Consider the following 20,580-nt stretch of genomic DNA (forward strand, 5'->3'; position numbering starts at 1 on the left):
TAATCTGTTTATTACTTTAATTTAATTTATTAACCCAATAGTACACATAAAATGAAATTGGTCCCGCCCCTGTCTATCTGTTACAAGCTTTCTTTATTTACCGCGTAAGAGATTTTGATGCAATTTTCATTGTTATGTAGTAGTTTTTGTAAAAGAGAAAATTCAATATTTTAATATATTAAGTGTGAATGTCCTAAGACTAATAATACCATTTGCAACGCTAAGAAGTTGTACTTAATAATGGTAAATATAAAATAATCTATGCTAGTTTTACAATTGAAAATTATTTCAATCTCACTTGTCTCTCTTGTCCTTTTGGACCAACATTTTCGTCAAACTCGACGCCGCTCTTAAAACTCACAACCATAGGCATCTCATTCAAATGTGACGTAAGAACGTAATCATCTCCATTTTTTTCCAATTTTTGTTTGTGTTTGCTATTAACAATCCTATCGGCTACATTGTCTGGTATTTCTGAAAATTATATGCAGCTTAAATATAAAAAGTCAATTATCCGAAATTAAAAAATGGAATATACAAATACATACACATATAATGCATTGTTGTGAAAATTAGCAATTAGTCATATAAGAAACACTTATTTACTTATACTTTTATAGAAATTATAGGTGAAAATTTCGAATGCCTATACATTTTCATATGTCATACATATTTTAGCATTTCACGCCCTTTAGTTCCAATATCCAACCCTCATTTAAAACCATGAAACATCTAGCTAATAGACCTACTCAAGGATACTTTGGGAGCAAGGGTCGGTCGGTAGGTATTTAGTTTTCATCCCCACGGTTGGAAGCTATCACTCCAAATATTAAATTGGGACTATATCGAATACAAAAAACATGTCTATCGGTTGAGAAACAACGGAGTCAGAGATGTACAAATATTCAAAACAAAAGTTAAACATTTGCTATTAATTGAAAAAGTTTCGTCCTTTTAGAACTCAGCTTACAATGAATTAATTATATTGGATAAAGCGTATGGTTAATTTAAGTAAAACTAAAAACAGTATCGAATTAATACTTACTCAGACTCTTAACGAGCGCTTCAAGATTTTCCGATCGGACCTCAACATAGGTTTTGCCAATGTACGCCATTGTTAGATTTATTGAGTAGATTCTACTGGAAAGTCTTGCGAGAAATTGAAAGCTGCACCTATTCCACTACAATATATTGCTTCGAATTTACCCTGAATAATCAATCGCTATCGTAATCTGTTAATTTATCACTTCTATGGTGAAGATTACTTAAGGAAAAGATCATTCTTAATTTTTTGCTTTTTTTAGAGTTCCCTGTCAAAAATGTGTAAACTTTCTACTGTAAAGTCTCATAATAATATTTATATATATATACAAACTAGCAAACCCGGCGAACTCCGTTTCGCCACCAGATGGCTGTATGTGAAAAATTATTTTCCCGCTTTTTTGTTCAAATTTTTCCTGAATTTTCTTTGCTATAAACCTCACGGAGCCCAAGATCTTTCCAACGAATGCAAAACCGTGGAAATCGGTTCCTGCGTTCTGGAGTTATAGCGTCAGGAAGGAAAACCCGACTTATTTTTATATAGTAGATATCTGCGTATAAAAAGAAATGATTTTAGATTTTTATTTGTTTGCTTGTATTAGATAAACTCGAGAACTACTCAGTTTTGATGATTTCATCAGTAGATAAATTTCATTTTTATAAAGCATATCAATGCTATAAAACTCAAGTATTTTTTTTTTACTCTCTATTAGCAGTGTTGTAACTTAAGAAATTAAAAATCGGGATTAAATATCTTTTCACCCTGGTTTTTTTTCTTTCAAGTGTTGGGACTTCACACTTTATTCTGTTACAACATAAAATTTTATGACATGGTCTGAAATTAACGAGGTTGTATTTTCTTGTGTTTGATTTTACGCGAGTATTATACATTTAGAAATAAAAAACTTTTTAACGGATTTTAAACGCGATTTATTCATTATATTGTTAACCCGACGTTTCGAACACTTTACCCCCGTGAGTCTCCCCGTGACCACGCTCGCTGTAAAAAGTTTTTAATTTCTAAATAAATGAGGTTATTAATATTATATTAAGTTTAAGTTTAAATCTTTGAAATCGAATATTTTATAGAACCATAGTGAATATTTATAATGCATATGTAAATACTAAGCAATTAAAGATTATTTTAATTTCCAATCAACGTTCTTATTTTGATTATCTATAATAAGGCCACAGTCATTATCTGAGATTATATTATCAACAATTACTCATAAACATTATTTTAACAGATGGTTTTTTCCCACCTCTGTGACATTAGTTAGCATGTATGTATGTAGTATGACTAATTTATTTTCTTTAATTATTTTCGATTTTGATTCCCACTTTAAGTGGACTGATTTAATTCAAGCTATGCACGCAAAGCTCGTAAGGAATACAACTATTTCATGAGTTTATCTTATAATTCTGATTAGGATTAAATCGTTTCCGTACGTTAACTCTGTACAAGAGAAAGTGAAACAATGTAGTTAACTGTATCAACTAAGCTTGTATTTTTTTTTTTTATGTCATAGCGGGCAACTGAGCTGGTGGTTTGCCTGATGGTAAGCGATAACCACCGCCCATTAACATTCGCAAAGGTAGTGCCTCTGCGAATGCGCTGCCCGCTTTTTTTTGGGTAAGGGAAAAGGAAATGATTAACAACTAACGAAAGAAGGAATGGATTCGTACAGGTGAGGAAAAGGAAACGGGCCTCCTGCTCCCCCTCTCACCGTATCACAGTGGCATACCACTATTTCACGCCGATTTTCTGTGGGGGTGTGGTACTTCCTCGGTGCGAGCTGGCCCAATTCGTGCGAAGGGTGCTCGACTCCCCAGTAAATGTATTTATTAAATTTACTAGGCGGTAATTATCGTTATTCTTCGTGGATAAGGTAGAGCTAGTGCTCATTCTGAAGTCTAAGCTAAGTAATGCAGTCTACTTAAAACAACCACAACATTATTTTCATCGTATAATATCGTAGGTGAAGCATGAAGGCATGTTGGCACATTTATGATGTTGAATAGTGTCAGATATATATATATATATATATATATATATATATATATATATATATATACATATGTATTTTCTTTTTGTTCCGATTCAGAAAATATGTTATATAGCAGTGGTGGCTCAATGGTGTGAACCTCGTACTTCAAAATCGAGACCGGAGCGAGCGTGCAGGAAATAAATTGATTTTTAAATTTATCTGCACATGTGGACAACACCACTGCTTAAAACATCGTGAGGAAACCGGCATGTCAAAGAATCAAAAGTTCGACGACATGTGACATCTGCCAACCCGCACTTGGCCAGCGTGGTGGATTATGTCCTGAAACCTCATATGGGCTGATGATGATGATGAATAATATTTATATAAAGGACTCTTTGATAGACGTAATATTTGTTTAAAAAAATTGGTCGTCTAGCAGTTGGAAAGAATTTGCGATGTAGCGTACGGTCTTGCTCCAAAATAAAACATTTAAAGTATACGTCTTTTTGTCAAACCGTAGCAACACCTAGCCTCACGGACATCTGTGATCCCACCTGTAGCTTCGGATCCCGCCTCGTGATCAATTGTTTTCTATTCTTTATAAAGTTTACATTTATAAAGCGTTTTAATGCTGTGAAACTAAAATTTAAATATATTTGTATTTTTTATCTTTAAAAAAAAATCCAACCGATCATATCGATATTAATGACATACTTACTTAAAAAATTAACGAATTTATCGGATTATTATTTATCGAATATTTATTTTATTATATTTAATATTTATATAAATAAGAATTGCATAGATAATATTGACTATTATCCATTAATGTATTTTGTTTAAAACAATGTGAGCTTTGTTTTTTTTTAACGAGGAGGAAATCTTCAAAAGGTACTCTAGCTTTGGGGAAAAAGTAGAGCATGTGGGATTTCTACCCACTAAAACCACCTCGGTGGCCAAACTCAGAGCATAATAGCAGGGATCCTGAGATCTCCAACGGAACGCACCAGGATCAAACAATGTGAGCTTAGCGGATCACTTTCAAGGATGAATAAATTGGAGATAGTGTGCACAATAGCTTTGTTCGGTAAATAAATTAAAATCCAAGAAAATTTTAATCTGGACCTGACTTTTAGCAGAACATATATAGGGGTCTATCGAGACGGTAATTTTTCTCACGTTCGGTAAATCTAAGAAGTATACGAATAGAAAATTGAACATTGGGCTATTCTTTATCAAAATTGTCAGGAGTTCTATAGACTACTAATTAACTAATTGTGCATGCCATCGAAACTATCATTTTAAAATAAACTGTTAAGATCATCTACTTGAATACACCTTTATTTATTGACATAGGTATTATATAAAATAAAATACATCTGATAAGATGCTACAAAGTCATTTAATCCATAAAAATAAAAACAAATAAATAGTTGTGCGAGTTAATTTTATTAATTATTCGGCGACATAATACCTCTTGGCAGTGTCGGAGCAGGAGCTGGTGGTGATTGTCTATAAAATATTGAAGATCAATTAATACACGCTATTATAATAGAATTATTAATGGAAGAAGGAGATTGTCACACAATTAAGAATGTTCAAATATATTATACATGCAGTTGAATTTTTGTGTCGATAATTAAAAAAAAAACACTTGTATTATATTAATAAATAATAAACTTAAAGTGATTTCAAAATTACGATTTTAAGTCAAATTTAAATCAAGCAATTCTTCTAACAAACATTTTTTTCTTCTAACAAACAAACAAAGCCGAAAAAATGATATATAAAATGTGCCCAAAAAAACTATTTTCACAGAAATCTGTTGAAGTATTTTATAAAATTGTGTAAACTTACCATTTCAAGTTTATCAGAACCGTATTCTCTAACTAATGTTATGATATTACCATCTGAGAATTTTTGCACTTGCGTGACCTTGTTACCATCGACGGTAAAAGTGGTTTTAGCCTGAAAAAGTTATAATCAAATCAGTTCTCTCTGTCATTATAACATACTTTTACTTATTTAGTCTGTACAAGTCCTTAATTCAATTTAATAGCTAAATAGTACCCATAAAATTAAATTGATCCCGCCACTGTCGATCTGTTATAAGCTTTCTTTATTTACCACGTAAATTTAAAGAGATTTTGATTTTCATAATTATTTAGTAGTATTTGTAAAAGAGAAAATTCAATGTTTTAATGTGAGTAGTGTGAATGTCCTAAGCTTTCTTCACGATGGCATTTTATATTTAAACCAGTTATTTAAAACAATCACTGCATTTGCATTGCTAAGAAGTTGTACTTAATAATGGTAAATATAAAATAATCTATGCTAGTTTTACAATTGAATATTATTTCAATCTCACTTGTCTCTCTTGTCCTTTTGGACCAACTTTTTCGTCAAACTCGACGCCGCTCTTAAAACTCACAACCATAGGCATCTCATTTAAATGTGACGTAAGTACGTAATCATCTCCATTTTTTTCCAATTTTTGTTTGGATTTGCTTTTAATAATCATATCAGCTACATTGTCTGGTATTTCTGAAAATTACAGGCATTTTAAATATAAAAAATCAATTATCTGAAATTAGAACAGGTCATAAATTATAAAATATATATACAAATAAGAAAAAGCTGGGATTAAGTTGTCCGATGTTGTGAAAATTAACAATCTGCAGATCATTGTCTGAATTTTGATTAGTCATATAACAAACACATATTATAACGAAATCGTTAAATTTAAAAACTTTTACTCGGCAGTATTAAAAAAATACAGAAAATGAAAAATTATTCCTGAACATCAGCTTCCTTAAAAAATAAAACCAAAAGTTTCTACATCTACAAACCTGTTAAGGTTGGTGACCCGAATGTCAGAAAATGGGAATAAAATTAAGTATATCCGTATATAATATATATTAAACATATCAATTAAAGACAGCGTAAACATATCAATTAAAGACAACGTTTTCACTTTCGTATTTTGTAACGATGTCATTTAATAGTATCCCTTAAGTGAAAATATTTTTTCGCTCCGTAAAAATCTTAAAGGTTCATTAAAGTTGACATAAAACGAATGTCACAGTATCATTTAATGTAATTTACAGCATCTTACCGAAATAAGACTAATTTTAATATGCATCTGTATTCTCTATACATATTTGTTAAAATGCTATCATTAAAATGAAAATTGTAAAATAATCTCAATCATAAAGGATCAAATGAATACATACAATGAAAGTATCACCATAAAGATATCACTAAAAGTTAATTACCTATTTTTAGAGAAATTTATAATCAGATGAAAATTACCAATATTCAATTTATTTAAATTAATTAAAATGTATTTTAGATATATAGATAGATCGATTAGACGTTTATTAAAAGAACACATTAAAAACACGATACACAATTATAAAATAAAACAATTAAACAGAGAAAAATTAACACACAGAAAAAATAGGACGGAGACAAATGTGCACTAATCATATTAATTAAAGTTAATCTGAAACCAGCATTGAAGAAATACTTACTCAGACTCTTAACGAACGCTTCAATATTTTCCGATCTGACCTCAACATAGGTTTTGCCAATGTACGCCATTGTTAGATTTATTGAGTAGATTCTACTGGAAAGTCTTGCGAGAAATTGAAAGCTGCACCTATTCCACTATGTTATATTGCTTCGAATTCACCTTGAATAACCAATAAAATCCGCTATCGTAATCTGTTCATTTATCACTTCTATGCTGAAGATTACTTAAGGAAAAGATCATTCTCAATTTTTTTCTTTTTTCCCTGTTCCCTGTCAAAACTGTCTAGAACTTACGAATTTAAAAACGATTAAATTTATAGAAACCAGCATGGGTTTTTATAAATGTAATCTTTCTACTATAAAGTTTCATAATAATATTTATATATCCAAATATCTGCGTATGTAAATGAATATAAACAAGAGGTTTTATATGTTTGCTTGTTTGTATTGGATAAACTTATAAACTGCTTAATTTTGATGATTTTATTAGTAGAGGAGTTAATAAAAAAATACATACATAGCAAAATAATAAAATAAGCTGACACAAAAAAGCTTTAATAAGCATGCATTGAATTAAAAAATAATTAATGAAAATTAAGTCATATTAACATACAAATTTTTCCTAATACTAAATAGCATGTTAAAACTTGTCATCTTATGCATACTGTGAGTGGCGTTCTGCTATTTGCTTACCCAGGATGTTACAAAGAGTTCGCCAAAGATGGCCAGACAACCGCGTTCTCATATATCATGACAACGCTTGAACATAAAAAAAAATATATAGCTAAGTCCTCCTCCTCCCCTTGGTAAGTTCTAAACAGGGATAAAGGAAGCAAAAAATTAAGAACGATCTTTTCCTTAAGTAATCTTCAACATAGAAGTGATAAATGAACAGATTACGAAAGCAGATTTTATTGGCTAATCAAGGTATATTCGAAGCAATATAATAGAGTGGAATAGGTGCAGGTGCTTTTTATTTCTCGCAAGACTTTCTAGTAGAATCAGTTAATGATTAAATCTAACAATGGCGTACATTGTCATATCGTGATCAGACTGGAAAATATGAAGCATTCGTTAAGTCTAAGTAAGTATTTATTCAATACCGTTTTTAACTTAAATTAAGCATATGATTTATTCTTATAATTAGATAATTAATGTGAATGATCAGTTTTTGTTTCTAATATTCGTATACTTCTGACTCCGTGGTTTCTCAATCGACAGACGTGTTTTGTGGGGATTAAAACTAAATAGCGACCGACCCTCGCTCGCTTAGTATACTTGGATAGGTCTTTTAGCTTGAGGTTTTATGACTTTAAATGAGGCTTGGATCTTGAAAATAAAGTGAAATGCTGAAATATGTATGACATATAAAAATGAATATTCGTAATTTTCGCCTGTTTATTCGTAAATTTCTCTAAAAAAATATATAATTAACTTGATCGTGATATGTATATGTTGATGTTATCATTAAATGTGTTTCATACGATGGGTCCTTTATGATTGAGATTATTCAACAAAAGTATGTATAACGGTATAAAGTATAATAAATATTTCAAAATATAACTGTGTTGACTAAATATTTTGATGTGACAATCATTTTATATAAACTTTCAAATGGACCCTTTTTAACCGATTGACGATTTAAAATGACATCGTTGCATTTTGAAAAGAGGAAATTAGACTTTTATGGTTTTACGTTGTCTTCAATAGATGATGACATTAATAAATATTAACTATATACGGACATGGTTCATTTTATTTCTTCTTTCTGATATTCGGGTCACCAGCAAACCTGTTAAGGGTTAACAGCAAACGAGACACGTTTTGCAGATGCGGGAAATCGTTTGGTTTTAATTTTAAAGGAGCTGAGGTTTAGGAATAATATTTTATTTTTTTTCTGTTTTTTTTTTATATTGCGAATTAAAAGGTTTTAAATGAAACGTTTTTAAATTAAACGACTAAATAAGTGTTTGCTATATGACTAATTAAAATAAATTTTCAGAAATATAGCCGATATGATTATTAAAAGCAAAACCAACAAAAAATTAGAAAAATGGAGATGACATGCCTATGGCTTTGAGTTTTAATAGCGGCGTCGAGTTTGACGAAACTGTTCGTCTCAATGGGTGAGTGAGTATTATTATAATTGTAAAAATGCTATAGATTATTTTATATTTACCATTTATTATCTACAATCGTTTCGCCCGTGGTGTGTTTTACCTTCCATAAGAAACTTTTTTATGCCATTAGATGGAGCTGCTGGGTCGCCTGATGGTAAGTGCTACCACCGCCCATGAACATTTGTAGAGGCGTAAGGTCAAATGCGGACCTTACGCCTCTAGAAATGTATTACCGACTTTAAATTGGTAAGGGATTAAAAAAAGATGGATGAGAATAAAGGAAAGGACTGGGAGGGCTTTACCCCTCCCAGTCGTTTCAAAAGGATATGAGCCTCTGCCTCCCCCACTCACCGTACGAAACACATTATTTAACGCGGGTTTTCTGTGGGGGTGTGGTACTTCCCCGGTGCGAGCTGGACCAATTCACGAATTGGTCGACCCCTTCTTTATTTTATTGACAATTCTTTGATTAGGCATTATACTATTTATTTATCAGTTACAAAATCGCTTTTGCGACGTGGAAGAAAAACAAACAAATAAACAAGACTCGCCATACTCCTCATACAGGTGTTCCGTCGTAGCCATTTTGTTATTCTGGGTATATTTTCGTTTCGTTCGTTTGAAGTTTTTAATCTGTGATAACTGTTTAAGCATTCGTTTCAATTAAATTATGTAGAGGGCAATTACGATCAGCATTAAATAGCCAAGGTCAATATTGTTTTCATTTGTATATAGATTGGGAATAAGCGTTGCAAATGAAACTATATTACTAGCTTAAACATAAAAAAGCTTTTGTGAAGCTTTCTTCTTCTTAGGAGGTCTTATCAGTTATTGTTTTACACCATAATCACTTCTCACATCAAACACATGTTTTATTTGTTCTGTGTGGTATATTCAGTGCATTGTCATTTTACTTTAGAAATCGGACACACGTTTCTTATACTTTACGGCTCAAATTTTATTTCAGACATATACATAGGTATACACAATGTTGTTTAGTTATCTGCTAAAGAAGCTTTTATTATCAAAGACGTAAAACGATACCTATTTATATTACTATTTTGGCCTTTTATTAAATAGTATAGGTGCTACAAGAAATAACAACAAATGAATTTTTTATTTATAGAAATTTAATAATTCATAGTAGAAACAACGAAATAGTTTCAAAAGCATGTCGTTAAAAATTTATTTGGCGACATAATATCTCTTCGCGGTGCCGGGCCAGCAGGTGCCAGTGATCGTCTGTAAAATATAAATTCTTAATGAATATCCACGAATTAACACAAAATTGCCGATTCATCCTATTAATTAATTTATCAGTTTATTGTTACGATAAGGCCGCATTTTTGCACGTAATTGCGTTAAGTGTTCGTGTTCTCTTGTTTTGGTGCATATAAAGAGTTATCAATCAATCAATCAATCAATCAATCAACTCATTCTCATTCAGTAAAAACAATACGTGTTAAAACAGTTTGTAATGATGGCTTAAGTAAGTAGAAATCAATGAAAAGATATGTATATCTTTCGTGAAATTTAAATACTCAATTTTTTATGTATGATTTGATCGGATGTCTATAATTAATATTATTGGTGTTATTATGTTGATTTTCAAGTGTACTAACGAGGGTGGTTAAATTATGACGAATGAATCCTACTAATATTATAAATGCGAAAGTTTGTAAGGATGTGTGTGTGTGTTTGTTGCTCTTTCACGCAAAAACTACTAAATTGATTGCAATGAAATTTGGTACGTAGACAACTGGACAACTGGAATAATTAATACATATGCAAGCCAAATTTCAGCTCGATCTGTCCAGTGGTTTGGGCTTTGCGTTGATAGATTACTATGTTAGTCAATCAGTCAACTTTTAGTTTTGATATAAATAAAGATTGTGTGAGCTTACCACTTCGAGTTTATCAGGATAATATTCTCTTACAAATGTAATGATATCACCATCTTCGAACTTCTGCACTTGTGTAACCTTATTACCTTCTACGGTAAAAATCGTCTTAGTCTGAAAAAAATCGTGATATTAGACCTCTGAAGTTATTTTTTTAAAATAATATTTTCGTTTCAGCGTTTATAAATGTATATTTATTTACTTTGTGTAAAACCTGAATGAAAACGCTAACGAAATAGATTTTGTTGCTATTTTGACTGCGTTCAGAAAAAAATATTTCCTAAAGTTTTATACATTAGGAAAAATGCACGTGAAACCAACATTCAAATGAAGTACACTTCCTTACACATTAAATTAAATTCCGAGGACTGGCGATATTGTATGAGATATAATAATAAATCCTATAAAACAAGACGCTATATAAGCATCTGCTGTGGTTGACTCACAGTAACTGTATGTGTAGATGACATCATTAAAGCCTTATCTAATTTATCGTAATTAGGTACTATTACAGATAAATTAAAAAACAAATCAATTAATTTATCTCTTCGTCTGTTCTTTACACAATAAGTGAGAGTTTAAACAATTGTACGAAATAAGCGATGTATTTTTACAAATTAAATATTACTCACAGCACCCTTGGGGCCACCAGTATCTTCGAACTCGATGCCGTTTTTAAAATTCGCAATTACAGTCCTTTGATCATTAAAAATGGTTGTGAGAATGTAATCGTCTCCATTTTTTTGTAATGTTTGTTTCGTTTTGCTTTTAAGAATCATATTGGCTAAATCATCTGGAATTTCTGAAAATCATAAAAAGTATAAATATTTATAAGCATAATAAATCATAGTTAAATCTGTCTCACTAATGGCTGTTTTTAAGATTTCATAGCTAAATGGAAAATATCGATTAAATTTATAATTTTCAAGCTCAAGAGTTTATTGTTTGTTTGTTTGAACGTACCAATATCAGGAACTACTGGTCCGATTTTAAAAATTTCTTTCAGTGTTAGATAGCCCATTTATTAAGGAAGGCTATATATGTACCGCGGGCGAAGCCGGAGCGGGCCGCTAGTGTAATAATATAATATCAAGTCTTAACAAAACTAACATGCTATGTAGTTAGAACACATGAGAACTATTAACCTATATAACTTATAATAGTCAAATAAATCTAATGATGTTTATTGTCTATTGATGAAAGAATTTTCGAAATTATTTTTTGAAATTATCGAGTCAACAGCATACGATGAAATCCTAAAACTTCTCTTTACAATGTGAGTGCAGATCAAACACATAAAGCATAATAGTAAAAATAAAGATAACAAAAAACAAAAAATATCGAAAATAATAAGTATCATAATTTCAGAAAAAAATATTCTTCTTGTAATAAGGGGACAACCATTCATTATTTGGGGCATTTGAAGAGCGGAGGGGGATTGAGATGACTCACTTCATCTCATTTTTACTAAAATATAGTAGACTAGATTATATCGCTTTCATCTTCATATTTCAACTCCTTGTACCATTTTTTTTTCGAGATAAAAATTATCCTATGTCGTTTCTCATGTTCAGTTCTACCTTCATACCAAAATACAAAAAAATTGGTGGTTCAGTGGTTTAGGCGTGAAAGCGTAACAGACTGACAGACAGGCAGACAGAGTTACTTTCGCACTTATAATATTAAGTAGAGATACTAGTTATAAAGCCTTATATAAAAGTACAGAATTTTGTTTTTATTTTACACTAACACTACAAAAATTAAAATATCTCAAACAGATTGGGAGACGTGGAGAGAAGTATGAATTAGTTCTCACCAAATCTCACCACACAGGAAAGGGGTTAAAAAGGTTTCGCATGATATTTGGTTAACATATACAAATAAATTTATGAACACTCTTTATATCTAAAAATAATACTTAACCTGAAAAAATATTGAATAAATACTTACTTAGACTTTTGACAAATTCTTCAAAATTTTCGGTTCTATCCACAATGTAGGTTTTTCCAACGTACGCCATTGCAATTAATCGATACTCTTCACAAGAGAATCTCAAGAGAAATTAAGAGGTGTACTTATTCCACTCTCTTATGTTGCAACAGGTGTAATTTCAGTAACTTCTTGAGTATATATAAAAAATCTTTTATCATAATATGTTGTTTTATCACTTCTTCACTCAAGATAATTTCTGTAATCGAACATTATTACAAACAGATCACCAATCATAATCACTGCTATGACACGATCCTAAAAGCTATTTATATTTTTCAGAAATAACTATCAAAATTAGACAAATTCAGGATTTGTTTACTCCACTTTTGTTTATTTGTTTACATAAGTATTTGCACATAAAATTTTAGTGGCAAGCCTTTCTAGATGGTAAGTCCTACCACCGCCCATGAATATAACGACCTTACGCCTTTACAAATGATTTACTCACTTTAAATGGACAAGGTAAAGAAAGAATTGCTGAGAGGAACAAAGGAAAGGACTGGGAAGGGTAACGAAAGGAATAAGGGCCTCCGTTCATTTCCTTGAGGGTGTCTCTTATAAATTGTATTTATCGATGACATCTAACACACATATAGATACTACACTTACATTACATAACAAATTAAATAAATTACTGTATAAGCTGACAAGAGGCACAGCATAGTGTTGAGGGCTATTTTATAGTTCTCTATCGTTATAAACAGGTCTCCTGGTGAACCATTTTACCCATTAGTATTTAGTACTCACCAGTAGTCTATAATGTTGTGTTATGTTACTGATCTAGAAACTATTTCTTGTGTAAACTCACGATAAGCGTAGGTATGTTATAAAATATGTTAAAGTTGCTATTATATTTTAATACTAGCTATTGCCCGCGATCTCCTATGCGTGAATTTTAGACGTAAATGTTCGAGAACTGGAATATTATATGTCTACAAAAAATTACCCATCAGACATAATTTCTATTTATGTGTAGCTGGACACTTGGAGTTCCTCATCGGGAGTTCCGATTTTGAAATTTTTATAAATCAACAAAGCATGCCTTTCAGGTAGTACAATGTTTGCCAAGCTCTCATTGGCTGTTGGAGTTGTATATCATTTTTATTTTATTTATCTGTAACAATTAAGATAAAAATTGAAAGCTTTCGTAGGCTCTCTGAACTTATACATTTAATTTTAAATTTATTCTTTTAATTAATTCTATCCAAATCGCCATCGAAACCAGCGAAGTCGGAAGAATGGCTGTGAGCATTTTTCATTTGAGAAATATAATTATAAATTTATTTGTGTTTATTTGCGTTGGTGTTTGGCGAAAGTTAAAAGTTTGGTTGTTGGCGAAAGTATTATCATAGTATTATGTTATCTGTGGTACTATCTAATAAAATAAGTTGTATTTAACTCTAACTAATGCTGAAACGTTTAATAATTTATACTATTTAAAAAATGTCTGCTAAATTCCATCTTCGCGGAATAGAATCTGTTTGCTTTGTAATAAAAATCCTATATTATTCTTAAAGAATTACGAAGAACTAGACGTCCTGTGGTAACATCACCGCTGCTAAACAGTCTAATATTACACGTTTATTACCTACTATTATAATACGTTTTACATTACACGGATTACAAGACGTTGTATCTACCATTCTCAAAGATAGCCAGCAATCCATGTAACTTCCATTACTTGAAATTTCGTACGAAGCTTGTTAATAAACTTTTGAGTCAGATCCTATCGGAGGTTAACCTAAAGGAGGTGTTTTGTGTGATATTTTTTTTATTCAATTAGCCAAAACAATTAATTTAAAAAAGCGATTAATATATGGGTGAGGAATTATAATATTTATGAGTCATCATCATCATTAGCAGTCCGTGTAGTGAGTAAATTAATCAAAATTATATTTATCGCCATATTAAGATATGAGATAAATATATTTAAAATAGGATGAGGTAATATTTATGAGTCACATCGTCATCCCCAGCCCATATATGTTCCCAGTGCAAGTTTACAGGCCTGCCATGAGGGTTCATATCCGGTTTATTAAATCAAACACCCACCTGGCTGCAAAACCTAGAAATTCTGTAAAAGACTCGCGTAAAGCTCGCTAATCTCAATCTAAGTTCGGTCGTGTTTGAGTATTACTATCACTTCACGGTTGGAGAAAATAGATGCCTTGGCTTTAGATTCAAAAGAAAGATATGTCAAACGTATAATCAACAATCATTTCTTAGAAATTAAAGACTTTTAAGCGGATTTGAAACGCGATTTATTCATTATATTATTAATCCGACGTTTCGAACAATTTACAGCGAGCGTGGTCACGGAGAGACTGACCACGGAGCGTGACCACGCTCACTGTAAAGTAATTGATTAATCAATCAATCAATCCCGTGACGAGATGGCGTGCAGGCGGTGTTCTATAGGTTACATTTTGGTGAGTGTGAGACAGGTTAGGTTAGTACAAAATTTATTCATTTACAATATTTATTAATACCCGCTTAATTCGTTATTTGACACAGAATCTATGTAAATTATTTCAACTATTACAATATTTTTTTTTTCTAAAGTACTCAGTTCTGGTGAACTTTTATTTTAAAAACAAAATTGGGGCTAGTGCCTATTTTGTTTTCTTAAAATTAATATCTTCATTAACGACGATTTTTAGGTATATAATTTATTTAAAGAAATGTACATATTTAATTTATATACAATAAAGATATTTTATTTTAAACTGTTTTTTTTAATACGTCAGAAAGGTTTAGAATCTAAAAAAGACATATAAAAACTAAATACATGTATTAAACTAGATTTTTAGCTTTCAGTATAAAAATATACACTTCGGAGCCAAAAAATTTATAGGTGAATTATTTAATTAATGGGTAATGTATAAAAAACGAATTGGAAAATGAGGTTCATTAACTATAATATAAATTTAAAATAGAAATTATCAATAATGGTCCATACATTTGCCGCACGATAAAATATTGTATTCAATCGTTAGCTAATTAAATTTGTGATTAATTAAAATGCTTATGTATACAACAAAAACAAATTTAAATTTCCAATCAAGTCATCCATTTCTTATTTTGATTATCTGTAACAAGGCAACAGATATAATCAGATATTATGTTATCAACAATTAATCATAACGTTTTTAATCGAGCGCATCGTAACCATCCCTTTAATGATAATTTTTATGTGCTGAGAGAAAAATTTATAGGTCTATATATATAAGGGCTCCGACGTCTTTTTTTTGAGTGGGGAAACCATACATAGTTACACACGGCTGCCGGGGGAAAGGAGCCGTGGGTTATGTCGGATGCCTACCGACTAAAAAAACCCTACTGTGTTCCGTTGAGCCGCTTAGTGAACGTCCACGTCCCTGATGTATTGTGGAATGTTACAATATAACCAAATGACAACAATTTCAACAAATCCAAAACGAATGTTCGGTGTGTACAAATTATAGAATTATACGAACGAAATAAATCGATAGATCTTTACATATCATGGTAAGTTTATTAGCGGCAGTTTTTGTTACACTTGTATAAGTCCGAGCTGACTTATTCCTAATATTATTTTAGTATGGTGTCTATTGGAGTATCGCACGGTGGCGTGTTGTTTGCACTTCTCTATGCCATATTTACATATGCATTACCAGTTATATACATACATAAGAGGCTTAAAACTTCATACTTCATTATGTGTGAACAGATGATCATCAAATTCGTACCTAGATTTTTCACTCGCTTGTACTGTGTTTGTTATTTTCGGTGTCTCTTAGAGACACTTTTGAAGAATTCAAATCAAGCCTTGTATAAGTCAATTTATTATAATTGTGAGGTAAATTAATCAATCTAAGCGCTCGATTTACCCTCCGGACTGGGGAGTACGTCGAAATCTTTTTAGTGAGTACAACTGACTGCGATTGTTGTAACGGGTCGACTTAGTCATTTGCAGATAAACTGAATAAACAATGCGCTCTATTATTTATGTGTTCAAAAGTATGCATAGTACGGCACCAAAAAGAAAACTATGCAGCATAAATTCAAGAAATAAATGAGCACCAAGTTAGTAAACAGAAAATAGTCAATATAAATTAAAATATAACTCTTGTTTTTGTTTAATCATTATCAACTGTTTCTTAACTAAAAATATGACATTTTAAATTGAATGTAGAATAATTTACACATACTAATTTGATATCATTTACGATAAAATTAAGCTTAAGATTTAACTTGGCTAGGTTTTATCTTAACACAACGTTAAAAATCTATTAGCCGAATCTGAATTATTAGTGAAAACTGGTAAAGAGAAATCTCAACATAATTTCGTCGTAAGTGATATTTAATTAGGAAATTTAAATGAAAACCGGTCTAAATTTTATATTCTACGTTAATTTTTTAATTTGCTTTATATAAAACCTTCCAATTACCAAATATGAGTAGATTTAAATTTTTTTCTTTGCCCGAAAACATCCTGGCAGAAATTAAATTTGTAATTAGTAACATTAATTTAAAATATAATCGAGGATACTATAGAATCTTTTATCTTATTTCATTGCTGTGTTCTTTCATTTCATGTATCATTGTACCTACTTGCGAGGTATGTGAACACTTTATAAGTTGGTCGTTGTTTTATATAATATCTACTCGTATGCCAAAAGAAGTACACATAGTTTTCTAAAATGAAATAAACTGTTTATAGTGTAACGCGCGGCCCTTTGGGCCCTTTATTGAATGGTATAGGTACTAAAAAGAATACAACCAATATTATATACAGCAATTTAATAATTAGTAATAGGTACAAATAATTTTTTTTAAAATGGAGAACATGTTGTTAAATAATTTATTGGGCGACGTAAAACCTCTTGGCGGTGCCGGGCCAGAAGTTGGCGGTGATCGTCTGTAAAATATTATTGGTCTGTTAATATACACGAATTAACACAAAATTACCGATCCATTCTATAAATTGATATATCAAATCAAATCAAATGTATGTGGTTGTCGAGCACGCTTCGGCACGAATTGGACCAGCTCGCACCGGGGAAGTACCACAAATATTCAATCTAATTTCTTTATTGTATATTTTAACATAAATAAATTAAAACTGAAAATGGTGTTATGACGTCATATATACGGTAGATTAAAGATGTGCCCTTTGCCAAATGTTCTAAATCTAAACAAGCATAGGAAAAAATGTATTCCCATGAAGCACGGCGTTTATGTAATTTTAACATAATAACAAATCATTGTTAACTCAAAAAGTTAAATGAAATCCTCAATATATTAAAAAGCAAAAAATTTAGGTACACTTTAATTTATTTTTAATTAAATGTAAAAAGAAATGCTCTTAAAATTTGAAATGTTGTAAATTCTGACGAAGTTTTATTTTATAAAAAAATTATATAAACTTACCGCAACGAGTTTATCAGGGTAATATTCTCTTACATATGTAATGATATTACCATCTTCGAATTTTTGCACCTGTGTTAACTTATCGCCTTCTATGGTATAAGTCGTCTTAGCCTGAAAATATAGTCTTCATGTTAGACCCCAGAAGCAATTTGTTTTAAATAATTATAGCTGAAAGTACTTTTCTCTTCAGCATTCATAAATATTGTTGAAATTTAAGTACACCTATGTACTATAATATATTTACTCAGTGAAATCCCGAATTAATATAATTAAATACTAAATGATAAATAGTAAATAGTTATTAAGAAAAAGCATTTTCTAAATATATTACTACAATACATTAGGAAATCTTCAAATTAAATACATCTATATATTAATTACTTATAATTATTAGTTAGCACATTAACTTACACTACGAACCCTGGCTAACCCGTACAAGATAAATCAAATATCGATGCATCTTTTTCAAACTTGTACAAAATAAGCTATATATCTTACTATATAATAATAAGTCGGGTTTTCCTTCCTGACGCTATAACTCCAAAACGCACGAACCGTTTTCCACGGTTTTGCATTCGTTGGAAAGGTCTCGGGCTCCGTGAGGTTTATAGCAAAGAAAATTCAGGAAAAATTTCAACACAAAAGCGGGAAAAACGAAGCCATCTGGTGGCGAAACGGAGTTCGCCGGGTTTGCTAGTTTTTATATAATACTTCTAGTATAGGATAATGTTATCTGTGATTATACTCACCATACCCTTGGGACCAACTTTTTCGTCAATCTCGACGCCGCTTTTAAAATTCGCAACCACAGTCCTTTCATCATTATAAACCGATGTCAGAACGTAGTCGTCTCCATTTTTTTCTAATGTTTGTTTCGTTTTGCTTTTAATAATCAAATTGGTTAAGTCTTCTGGAATCTCTGAAAATCGTAGAAAGTGTAAATAGTTTAAAAATAAAAATAATAAAATACAATTTCATGTTCTATCAAAAATAACTATCTATGAAGTTAAAATATTTTTATTAATAGCTATATAGTTTATTTTAGACAACGCTATGTTGTTCTGTATAGTTTGGCAGAATAAATTATCTCAACCGTAAGTATATATTATTGCAATGAGCTGAATTCTACATCATGTTATAAGATTTGCGATATATGAAACATCTCCCAATGCTTTAAATAACATGATCTATTCAATAACCCCCACTTTCAATAGAACCGTGAATATAGGGTTAAAATTTTTTCGTCCAAAAATAGTTACTTAAACTCAACCCAAAAATGTATGTATTTGATAAATACTTACTTAGACTTCTGACGAACTCGTCAAAGTTTTCTGTTCGGTCTACGATATAGGTTTTGCCAACGTAAGCCATTGCTATGTTTAATATGTAGAATTAACTAAAAGTCTTAAGAGGAATTAAAAGATGCGCTAATTTCACTGTCTTATATAGCTATAAATGAGGAGTGAGTAACTTATTGTGTATATATGAAAAACTTCTATCGTAATCTGTTGTTTTATCACTTTTTAACTCAAGATAACTACTGTAATCAAAGAATAATGACAAAAAGATCAAAAATCATAATCACTGCTGTGATACGATTCGAAAGGCTATTAATATAATTCTGACATAATTATCAAAATTGGAATAAGGAAGTGTAATACTTTGAGGTTTCAACCGTTTATTTGTATTTAATTTTATTCCTGACAGATACTTTTACTACATAGTATAAAGCAAAGTCTCATTTCGCTTCTGCCTCTATGTATGTATCTAATACATGTTTGTATCTATGCTTAGATCTTAAAAGTACAGGTAGGATTTTTATGGAATTATTTCATCAAGAAGGATGTTTATTTTGTTTAAGAATTTTATTTGAAAGCCGCGGGAAAAAGCTAGTACGTACATAAACGCGAAAATTAGTAAGGATGTATGAATGTTACCCTTTCATGCAAAATCCTCTTTTGGGATCTGTATAAAATTTGGTTATAGACTATAGAGATAGATTATGATCAATATCTCATTATGATCAATATGTAATATTCGATTTGGGATAGATAGTAACCATAAGTTAAGTTTAGTGCTAGACTGATATAAAAAAGTAAAGCGTGAGCTTTCCTTTAACAAATGAAACGCATTTTATTTATATGCTTCATTTTACAATAATGAAACAAGCAACACTTATACTAGAAACAACGTAATGAAACGCTCAATGCCTGTACAAAAAGCAGCCTTATGTTACAAAGCAACAATAGTTAGACAACAAAATAAGAAAGCAAACTATGCTTGAATATGGGAAATCATTGTGTATTCGATTTATTCTTTAACCAATATCGTTTAATAATGACTTGTTTTGACAATTCTTTTCTCTATCTCTTATTCTCATTTCTAAGCGATAAAATGTGTGAATGTGTGCGTGCGGGCACATTTCGATATTACACAGTTACAGTATATTCACAGAGCCGATACAGAAGCCGAGACCGCTCATTCATTGATTTTATAAATATGTGTGAGAACATCTTCATCAGCTCTTGTAGTCCACATTATAAGATAAATCTAACGTATATACCTGAGTTTTAAAATATTCATGTAAAT

General features: G+C 30.8%; 4 protein-coding genes across 4 annotated transcripts in view; all 4 read right to left on the bottom strand.

The window, feature by feature from the left end:
- Nucleotides 1-1,115, bottom strand: part of LOC119835553 (fatty acid-binding protein 2-like) — a 2,802-nt gene extending 1,687 nt beyond the window's left edge. The window contains exons 1-2 of the mRNA XM_038360459.1: nt 1,046-1,115; nt 299-474 (exon numbers count right to left, since the gene is read on the bottom strand). Of these exons, the coding sequence (XP_038216387.1) occupies nt 299-474; nt 1,046-1,115 (246 nt within the window). The remainder of the gene's footprint in view (nt 1-298; nt 475-1,045) is intronic.
- Nucleotides 1,116-4,487: 3,372 nt separating this feature from the next.
- Nucleotides 4,488-6,635, bottom strand: LOC119835562 (fatty acid-binding protein 2-like). Its single transcript, XM_038360471.1, has 4 exons — nt 6,566-6,635; nt 5,401-5,576; nt 4,890-5,000; nt 4,488-4,544 (listed from the first exon to the last, which is right to left on the bottom strand). The coding sequence occupies exons 1-4, from the start codon at nt 6,633-6,635 to the stop codon at nt 4,488-4,490; spliced, it is 414 nt and encodes a 137-aa protein (XP_038216399.1).
- Nucleotides 6,636-9,871: 3,236 nt separating this feature from the next.
- On the bottom strand, nt 9,872-12,607 carry LOC119835571 (fatty acid-binding protein 2-like). The gene is made up of 4 exons (XM_038360482.1): nt 12,538-12,607; nt 11,220-11,389; nt 10,591-10,701; nt 9,872-9,928 (listed from the first exon to the last, which is right to left on the bottom strand). The coding sequence occupies exons 1-4, from the start codon at nt 12,605-12,607 to the stop codon at nt 9,872-9,874; spliced, it is 408 nt and encodes a 135-aa protein (XP_038216410.1).
- A 4,815-nt stretch (nt 12,608-17,422) lies between these two features.
- Nucleotides 17,423-19,362, bottom strand: LOC119835581 (fatty acid-binding protein 2-like). Its single transcript, XM_038360495.1, has 4 exons — nt 19,293-19,362; nt 18,741-18,910; nt 17,992-18,102; nt 17,423-17,479 (listed from the first exon to the last, which is right to left on the bottom strand). The coding sequence occupies exons 1-4, from the start codon at nt 19,360-19,362 to the stop codon at nt 17,423-17,425; spliced, it is 408 nt and encodes a 135-aa protein (XP_038216423.1).
- Between the last annotated feature and the right edge of the window lie 1,218 nt (nt 19,363-20,580).

Source organism: Zerene cesonia, chromosome 2 (genome assembly GCF_012273895.1).
Source record: "Zerene cesonia ecotype Mississippi chromosome 2, Zerene_cesonia_1.1, whole genome shotgun sequence".
Classification (NCBI taxonomy): Eukaryota; Metazoa; Arthropoda; class Insecta; order Lepidoptera; family Pieridae; genus Zerene; species Zerene cesonia.

What these genes read in the sequence shown, in the direction of transcription:
- LOC119835562 (XM_038360471.1), bottom strand. Translation starts at nt 6,635, where the DNA reads ATGGCGTACATTGGCAAAACCTATGTTGAGGTCAGATCGGAAAATATT. An exon ending in AGCGTTCGTTAAGAGTCTGA is followed by an intron (nt 5,577 to 6,565) that starts GTAAGTATTTCT and finishes TGTAATTTTCAG; the next exon opens with AAATACCAGACAATGTAGCT. An exon ending in CAAAAGGACAAGAGAGACAA is followed by an intron (nt 5,001 to 5,400) that starts GTGAGATTGAAA and finishes TAACTTTTTCAG; the next exon opens with GCTAAAACCACTTTTACCGT.
- LOC119835571 (XM_038360482.1), bottom strand. Translation starts at nt 12,607, where the DNA reads ATGGCGTACGTTGGAAAAACCTACATTGTGGATAGAACCGAAAATTTT. An exon ending in AGAATTTGTCAAAAGTCTAA is followed by an intron (nt 11,390 to 12,537) that starts GTAAGTATTTAT and finishes TATGATTTTCAG; the next exon opens with AAATTCCAGATGATTTAGCC. An exon ending in ATCCTGATAAACTCGAAGTG is followed by an intron (nt 9,929 to 10,590) that starts GTAAGCTCACAC and finishes TATATTTTACAG; the next exon opens with ACGATCACTGGCACCTGCTG.
- LOC119835581 (XM_038360495.1), bottom strand. Translation starts at nt 19,362, where the DNA reads ATGGCTTACGTTGGCAAAACCTATATCGTAGACCGAACAGAAAACTTT. An exon ending in CGAGTTCGTCAGAAGTCTAA is followed by an intron (nt 18,911 to 19,292) that starts GTAAGTATTTAT and finishes TACGATTTTCAG; the next exon opens with AGATTCCAGAAGACTTAACC. An exon ending in AAGTTGGTCCCAAGGGTATG is followed by an intron (nt 18,103 to 18,740) that starts GTGAGTATAATC and finishes CTATATTTTCAG; the next exon opens with GCTAAGACGACTTATACCAT.